The sequence below is a fragment of the Pectinophora gossypiella genome, chromosome Z (assembly GCF_024362695.1).
Source record: "Pectinophora gossypiella chromosome Z, ilPecGoss1.1, whole genome shotgun sequence".
In the NCBI taxonomy this organism is placed as follows: Eukaryota; Metazoa; Arthropoda; class Insecta; order Lepidoptera; family Gelechiidae; genus Pectinophora; species Pectinophora gossypiella.
The window spans coordinates 16,879,605-16,888,865 of NC_065433.1; the positions used below are offsets into that span (position 1 = coordinate 16,879,605).

The 9,261-nt window shown below is 38.5% G+C and overlaps 1 protein-coding gene across 1 annotated transcript; it reads right to left on the reverse strand.

Annotated features, from left to right (window-relative positions):
- Positions 1-1,871: 1,871 nt before the first annotated feature.
- LOC126379915 (protein lin-37 homolog) lies at positions 1,872-9,028 on the reverse strand. Its single transcript, XM_050028927.1, has 6 exons — positions 8,819-9,028; positions 8,049-8,169; positions 6,941-7,147; positions 6,599-6,737; positions 3,760-3,908; positions 1,872-3,382 (listed from the first exon to the last, which is right to left on the reverse strand). The coding sequence occupies exons 1-6, from the start codon at positions 8,889-8,891 to the stop codon at positions 3,373-3,375; spliced, it is 699 nt and encodes a 232-aa protein (XP_049884884.1). The 5' UTR covers positions 8,892-9,028; the 3' UTR covers positions 1,872-3,372.
- Between the last annotated feature and the right edge of the window lie 233 nt (positions 9,029-9,261).

The window sequence follows — 9,261 nt, forward strand, 5'->3', positions numbered from 1 at the left end:
TGAAGCTAAGTATCTAGGCTAAGTATCTCGCTATGAATGTACTGTTTATATAATACTCTTATTTATCTAGCTATTTCTAAAGTAATCCAAAGTTTACTAAATATATACCGCGTTGAGGACATCATGCCGAGGGTCAGAGAATCGACACTCCAACTTTGGTTCACACTAATGAGATATACTTTAGAGCGTCTGCCCCTAGCGAGCAGGTACGCTAAGGCACCTGCCCTTGTGTGTAGGTTGAGCCAATTAATATGCGAATAGAGCGTCTGCCCTGGTGAGTAGATATGTTAAGGCACCTGCCCATGTGTGTGGGCTGAGCCTATTAATATGCGAACAGAGCGTCTGCCCTGGTGAGCAGCTGTGCTAAGACACCTGCCCATGTGTGTAGGTTGTACCTATTAATATGAGAATACGGCGTCTGCCCTGATGAGCAGATACGCTAAGACACCTGCCCATGCGTGTAGGTTGATCCAACTAATATGAGAACAGAGTGTCTACCCCTGGTGAGTAGATATGCTAAGGCCTCTGCCCAGGTGTGTAAGGTTGAGCCGACTAATATGAGAACAGAGCGTCTATCCCTGGTGAGTAGATATGTTAAGGCCCCTGCCCAGGTGTATAAGGTTGAGCCGACTAATATGAGAACAGAGCGTCTACCCCTGGTGAGTAGTTATGCTAAAGCGCCTGCCCAGGTGTGTAAGGTTGAGCCGATTAATAGGAGAACAGAGCGTCTGCCCTGGTGAGTAGATACGCTAAGGCCCTGCCCATGTGTGTAGGTAAGCCCGTAAGTAAGAGATACAAATCATCTGCCCTGGTGAGCATGTTATGCATAAATTATAATTTCTAAACTGACTAGAAACCTTTGTTTATGTCTCAATATACAGTTTCGTTATAACTGCTAAAGTTTAAACTAACACTTTTAGGTCCAATTAGCCGAATGTGATCACATCCCCTAAACTAATAGGCTTGACATTATATTATACTTACTATCTTATATTAAACTTATTATATAATATTAAAATGTGTCCTGACATAATTACTTATAATTATGCATTATAATTGTTGTATGATATTAAATATGTTTACAGTATTGATGGCCTTTGAAAGGCTTGAAGCCTTTCTTGTGCCCGAGTCACCGAGAGTGTCGGTGTCATCGGGCATTCTATTTAACCCTACAGGAGGTGAATCGGTGGACGTGGACGTGTCTCCGACCAATTAACAATGGGAAGCAGATGTAGTCTCAGAATACTAATCTCACTGGGAAACTTTAGGTCAGTTATAATTTGATATATTTTTTAATTCGATCAATATCGCTATGTTCTGGCGTAGCGACAACTTTCGACTCTTGTACGTTTCTCTGGAACTTCTACTTTGCTGTAGGAATGGTGTCACGCATGGTGATGAGTAAAGCCTTTTCTGTTTTCGTGAATTCAGGACACTTTGCAATCTTTCAGAACCAATGCGCACTCTACCCATTTTTGGAGTTCTATCTCAGATTTTGGAAATCTATAAAAAAATACTCACAACACTACACTTATGGGACATGGTGAAAGTTAGATAATACGGCTACAAAAATTGAGAGGATAAGTTACGGAATTAACAGTTGTGGAGGAACTTTGAAAATGTCATGTCGAACAAGATGGCGACTGGTCTTTGCACTCTGGCATGGCAGGCAAAATAGGAAAGAAGTAAGGAGGGGCGGGGTAGAACTGTCATCTTCAATATGAGCGCCCATAGACTTAATGCGAGAATGATAATGTATCAAGATAACCGCCCATGGACGAAACCAAAGACCAAGGCGAAACAGTCCGGTGCATTGGCAGGGTTTGGTTAGGGTTGTCATATAGTGTAGAGAGATGAGTGAAACGGATCAATGCTCGAATATACGGATTTATTGAATTACGAATATCGGTTGAACATGAGTAGTATATATGGTAGTTTACAATAGTAAGTAGGTATACACTTAAAACAGACAATTATGATTATTGATTACTATGTTGATTGATTATACAACAATAAGTATAGAAGTATAAGCTCCTAAAACCTATAAAACACTATCACTATCGATTATTGACTTATCAAATAACATTCAAATTCGAAGTTACATCTAGTAACATCAATTCCAATAAATGCATAAGTAAATATGTAATGTATGTAAAACCGCACCTAATACAAGCATATCTATAGGTACTTAAAAGGTGGCTCTAAACCCAGTATAAACTATGTACCAAAAAGATGTAAAACCGCCGGTCTTCCAGTAACCAAAGTATAAATGTTGTGCAACACGTTTATATGGAACTACAGGTGAGTTTTGTAATAGGCTAGTTTCCAACTAATCAAATCAGTTACTTTTTTCTTAACGTCAAAACACAAAATTCAGTTTTTCTTAATTCAAATTCATAAATAAGTTAAATATACAAATAAAAAAAGATTTTTGTTAGTTTTAGATCTGTCAGAATTTCATAATTTATCTTTGACCTAGGCAACTATGCAATTACTAGTTAGTTCGGAATGTTTACAATATCGGAATATTTCAAGGGTTACCTAAGAATGAATTACATTTTATGAAATATTATTGTAGGTTTGACCGCGTTTATAAGTTGCCTAACAACCTACTAAAGAAAATTCATATATTATAATAAAAGCTAGTTCGTTTTTTAATTGATGCTCTAGCTAGAAATTTTATTCTCTTAAATAAATTGCTATAACATTGAACAATAGTTTCCTTTTATAAGCACAATACTCTTAAATGAGGGACTTTTCAGACTATGTTCCTCAAAAAATAATGTAGATGGCGCTGTCGAGATTTAACGTGATAATTACCTATTTTCTCTTTACTCAAGTACATAATTATTCAAAAATATTTGGGTCACATTATGTATAGAATTATGCTGATTAAATAATAATAGGTGGAAGATGTAATTTTGCCTGGGTATAATAAAAAGCGTCATCATTTATACCCAAAAATTAAAGATAAAAGATGCGTATGTCTGATATCAAACAAAGGAAAATCGTAGCCTGGAAAGTCCCTCAAGACAACATACGCTTCCGGCGAACCGGCATACAAAAGAAGAATGTTGAAAAAAATTACAAAAATCTAGATTTTAATTGTAGAAATTAAAATATCTAGATATTTATAAGTATATAAATATTTAAACTTACGTTTACAAAAAAAAATATTGGCGTGTATAAGAATGCCGGAGAAATATACTGCTACAATCTTATAATCTACAATGATTTTTATTAAACAGGTTATAATTATAATGAATTCATCAAATATCGTTCATTATAGGTTCATTATAATTTGATTAGCGTGTAAAATAAGAATGTGAACTGCAAAAATCCCGCGATTCAACCGAGCGCGGGCCTTTAGTATCAGATAGCACTGAAACAAACAAAAATGAACACTTTTGAGGTTCTGGGCATAATAATCACGGTCGTCTGTTAAATAATTGCATTTAGAATTACCATGCTACTCTTATCGTAAAGGACATTACGTATACGCCGTTAGTCCGAAGGACTGACGGAGATTTTAAAAATAGAGAAGTTAAACAGCTACAGGTCTAGAAAAAATTTGTGACAAATTGAGACATACATAAACTCAAGCCCGTAATTCCTAGATGGGCAAATTGATAGAAAAATTAAATGAAGCAAACATCACAGGTACTCTATTGGTTACTAAATAAAGCTCATTTCACACAGGCGTAACGCGAGGTCAGCGGGCTGGGAGCGGGAGTTTACTTCATCGGAATAGCAACTTACTTGACATGAATCTTGTTGAGCAGCTGCTGCGAGGCCTCGTAGCGCGCCTCGACCGCCGAGGCCTGCTCCATCCAAGCCTGCCGCACGCCCGCCCAGCGCCGGCTGTGTTGCGCCAGTAGAGCTTCCCTACTCGGCGGTGGCGCTTCTCGCTAGAACGTAGCCATTTTTTACTTATTTTTATTAATCGAAGTATTTTAGTAATTTCATTGGAAGTTCGTTGGACGACCGACGAACTCTTCAAGGGCGGTGAAAAGATCGAAGTTGCAATTCCTCGCCTGTAAAAAGTTTAGCGCAAGAATGGGGTGAAGGGTTGTCGTGACGATGAGTCACGATTCTAAATATGGAATGTCACAAGTAGCAACACCGAAACGGAAGCCCGCTAATTTTTCTATCAGTAAGTGAATCTTGTCTATGTCTTAAATCTTGTCTTGACAAGCTAGTTTTCTAAGAAAGTAGTTAAAGTGAGTTTAACTTTTATATGAGTGAAAAAGTGCAGAAAGTCCCGCTGATGCTGTTACCAAAGCTACGTAGTGGTGATAGAACTCCCTTTTATTATTCTGACTATAATTTTACTAACGATGATGCCAAATTCTGTTTAATAACTTGTGTTTAAAATGGCCGGCCGGCAATGCGACTTGTAAAGATAGATGAGTACTCTTTAGGGGGCATCAATAAGTAATGCCCACAATTGAAGACGTTGTCTATGCATAGCTTGCAATTGTAGAAGCCTTCCTTGGCTACCGTTGTCCAAATGAGTAGCCCGCAATCGAAGAAGTATTTCCTGGCCAGGTTGCATCTAAGAGTATGGTGCACCAAATGTAGAGGCTTTCTTGGTCATGTAAGTGCTGGCGTGCACACTGTTATGAGAGGCTTTCTTGGCCATGTAAGTGCTGGCGTGCACACTGTTATGAGAGGCTTTCTTAGCCACGTAAGTGCTGGCGTGCACACTGTTATGAGAGGCTTTCTTGGCCACGTAAGTGCTGGCGTGCACACTGTTATGAGAGGCTTTCTTGGCCATGTAAGTGCTGGCGTGCACACTGTTATGAGAGGCTTTCTTGGCCACGTAAGTGCTGGCGTGCACACTGTTATGAGAGGCTTTCTTGGCCACGTAAGTGCTGGCGTGCACACTGTTATGAGAGGCTTTCTTGGCCATGTAAGTGCTGGCGTGCACACTGTTATGAGAGGCTTTCTTGGCCATGTAAGTGCTGGCGTGCACACTGTTATGAGAGGCTTTCTTGGCCATGTAAGTGCTGGCGTGCACACTGTTATGAAAGGCTTTCTTGGCCATGTAAGTGCTGGCGTGCACACTGTTATGAGAGGCTTTCTTGGCCATGTAAGTGCTGGCGTGCACACCGTTGAAGAGGTCTTCCTTGACCACCTAAGTGCTGGCGTGCACACTGTTATAAGAGGCTTTCTTGGCCACCTAAGTGCTGGCGTGCACACCGTTGAAGAGGTCTTCCTTGACCACCTAAGTGCTGGCGTGCACACTGTTATAAGAGGCTTTCTTGGCCACCCAAGTGCTGGCGGGCACACTGATGAATAGGGCCTTCTTGGCCACCCAAGTGCTGGCATGCACACTAATGAATAAGTCTTACTTAGCTACCTAAGTGCTGATAAGCACACCATTGAAAGGGTCATGTATAAAAGGGCAATTAACTGACATAAAGTAAAATCTGAGAGTAATGAATAAGATCACATACGCTGGTGTTCAGCCGGAGTCATTAAGAGAGATAAGCTTACATTCTGCAGGGTGATGTGTCACCAAGTAGGTGGTAGTTGTATCACCAATCAGTAGTTCATTTATGTTTCTTAAACTTACAGATGGAGAAGTAATCCGTATCCATGAGGTGAAAGGAAAGGTGTAAGGAAAGCCATATTGAGGATCTGATCACTGACATAGGAACCTATGAGTGAGTAAGAGTTACATCCTATCTACACATACTGACTGGTATTCGCGACGTCAGTCTAGTATGTGTGCATTCACATCCCTACAATAGATTCATAATTCTTTGATTATCTATATACATAATTATAGATATACACAAGTGTAAAAGAGTCGTCGCGACAAGGGTGGGTTGACGTTGGTCTATATTAGAATCCATAATTGAAAATACCAAATTTTACTATACATAATCATTAAAATCCGGAGTAGAGTAAAATTTTATTTTTCGACTTTAACGTGGGTACCGAAACATAACATGTAAGAAAACCATAGAGCAACACGGGCCTTCGTAGTAGAAAACCAAAAGACGGAAAACAAATAAACAAACTGATTTTAATTTAATTTTAACTTAGCTTTAATGTTAAATTTGGGATTCCTTTTTTTCTTTTTGATGGTGCGAAGCAGAATCGAAAAAAACGTTTTGAAGGTAATTGAAGGCAGACCCAGGTCAATGTGCAGATTTTCATTGCGAAGGATCCACGGAGGTTTTGGCGTGAAACGATTTTGTAAGACTATGGATTTGAGAGGTTATTCGCCTGAGCGAAAACGATTCTTGCATAGGTGTACATTTTCACCTTATTCCTAATACGCGTGTTTAGAAGACAATGAAGACAGCCCATTACAAAGGCGGCACAATCACACACACTTTTGATATGGGCCTTGAAGGTTAGACTTCTATCTAAGACTATGCCCCACATATTAGAATTGAAATAAATTCTCCCCTTCCCCCGCCTTTTTTTTCTCAGAGCGTTGTGGAACTAGATTACAATGTTTTTAATGATTCCCTGAAACACGTTACTTTTATAATTGAACCACACCACAACACCCAAATTCACCGAATACCAACCGCATATTCGGCGTAAGACAGAAATAGCGAACCACAAAAATGGCACTTACATAGTTAAGATTAATGTTGTTTTTGTTCCGTGCCTCCTGTTCTGGCAGCAGTTTGGGTATCCTGCTGACCGGCGGACCTTCAGGACCAGGTAGCACCACACTGTCTTCTGTTGGCTCCGGTTCTCTGAATTTTGTCTTGCTGAAATCATTACTATAGTGTAAATTACGATACCTCTCGTCAATAGAGTTAGGTCAGAAGCTAGTAATAAATTGCTAAATTAGTATTTAACTTAACAACCTATATTGTTAACAGACATAAGTTAAAAAAGACATTTGTTTAATAAGGTTATTGTGACGATGTGGACATACTGATGATAACCCTATTTATATAAATACACATACCTAAACGTGTTATAATTCATCTTAGGCTGATTGGCAATCCAAGCCCTACAGATGGGGTAAAGCGGAGATTCTTCATCAAACTGTGACAGGTCAACACTCCGATCAAACAGCTTGAGTACATACGGCTGTCGCACCGGTGATGGCTTCCTTCGCAAAAAATATTGTTCCTCAGCTCTTGAAGAGTGTCTTCTGTCATCCATATAGTTTCTAAAAAATAATAAAGATAGGTTTTTAGGTCATCAGCCACTGGATGTCTCATATTTTTTAATTAGTATTCTTACCTACCTTATCATTAACAACTAATACTTTAGTCAGAATTAATAATAATCAGACTAAACAAGTTAAATTATCAACACAGTAAACAACCTCATAAATAGTCACCAAAACACCATTAAAACTTATATTTCTTTGATAATCTGCAAGTTAACTCTAATCATTAACTAATGATAGAAAATACAATTTATGTTTTGACACACTCCAGACATTACATACAAAAACAGACACAACAGTAATGTATTAATGTATAGTCTCAACATGCACACGCGCATCTGTGTGTATGACGTCTGACAGCCATATGATTGAAGACTAAAGCAAGACCAAGGGGCAGTGAGGTAAACCTAGCTCACCCACTAGTGGGGAGAGAAGAGTTGCCATTCTATACCATAGTATTATTCCTTATTCTGTAATTTAGGTGTGTTAGTTATTAAATTATCAGTATAATAATGGTAGTATAATAGTTTGTATATGTTTTGGTAGTTTGCAAAATGATAATAGAAGGATTAACAGATTAACAATTAGATACCCAGTTATGTTGTATTCTACTTTTACATAACATAACACCACACTTTATCCCTGGAGACAGAGGTGTAAATAATATACAGACCCACTGTCCCATATAATAATGGACAAGCCTATTGCCATTATCAACAAATCCTCGTAACCATGTGATATCAATTAAATATGATCCAAAATCAAGTCAGTCAGTCAATCAAGGATTTGATCCCATGACACTACAATGTAAGTCACAAGTTCTCCGAATAGGACTGTCACGGATTTATTATTTCTATTTTTAGTAACTAAATGCTCTGCCATTTTTATTTTTACTAACCTCCTTACAGGAGTTTGTTCAACCGAAGTGTCGGATTCTTCTGCGGTAGGGTCGAGGGCATCTTTTAGAGCACCCTTGAGTCGTCCACGAGGAGTAGACACTTCAGCCACTTCGCTTTCCTCTGAATATAATATTTTGTTTCACATGTCAACCTTCAAGCGGGCGCGCGTAGTCGAATCGACTGCGCTTAGTACATAAGAAGAAAGAAGAAACAAAAGGAGAAACAAATAAATAATTATTGAATAATTAGTGCTTTATTTCCTTTATACATCCCAAACGTCTTTTCGGTTACGCGCGCCCGCTCCCGTTACAAAAGACCATGCGCCCGCTTGAAGGTTAAGTAATAAATAATAATATTCAAACGGGGAAAACATGAAACTAATGTAGGAGTACAATAAGCGGGCTTGCTGCTCTAAGGCATTTTTTCCAGGCAACCTGTTGCAGGAAACTACCCTATAGAGTATTAGATGTGGGACAGTACCTACTTACTATAAATATGCGAAAATTATAACAAAATCGCAGTAGTCCCGGCATCAGGGGTTACTATTTATTAAGTTTCGGTATGCAATGAGTGGAGATTACACTCAGGCCCGGCACACCAAGGTGGAGATATCGCGTAGAGATCAAAATCTTTGTTGGCTGACCATAAAAAGCACAGGATGGCGTCGTGAGATGTTTGCTACGTAGTAGGATACAGCAGGCTAGATAAGATACAGTATGTAATAGTAAAAACAAAAAACTACACTAACAAAAACAAGTGTGTACCACACCTTTGTCGCTCTCATATTTCACATTAGCAACTTTCTTCTTAGGCGTTAACAAGTTTCTCCTTCGCTTAGGCATGGTTAATGTAGGTACACTAAATTTAATAAAAAAAAAAATGCGTATCAATTTGTCCTGAATTAGATCAATGAAATTTAATTCGAATTTCGAACGAATGACACAAGCAGACAAGACACGGCTTGCGAGTTAGTTCTATTCGTTTTTTTTTTCGATTTGCCCTTGGCCCATTGTTGCGATATGGCAATATACCCGATATTTTGGGTAAATTCCCATTTTTATCCTCCTGCCTATTTAATAAACTAGGTATTTTGGATATATACCTAGTAAAGCGTACATAATACTCTGGGTAAATAGGTATTCATTTCTATTTATTGGAGTTGTTCAATACTGAGTATAAAATATTTAGTGACAGTTTATGATTAGATATTGT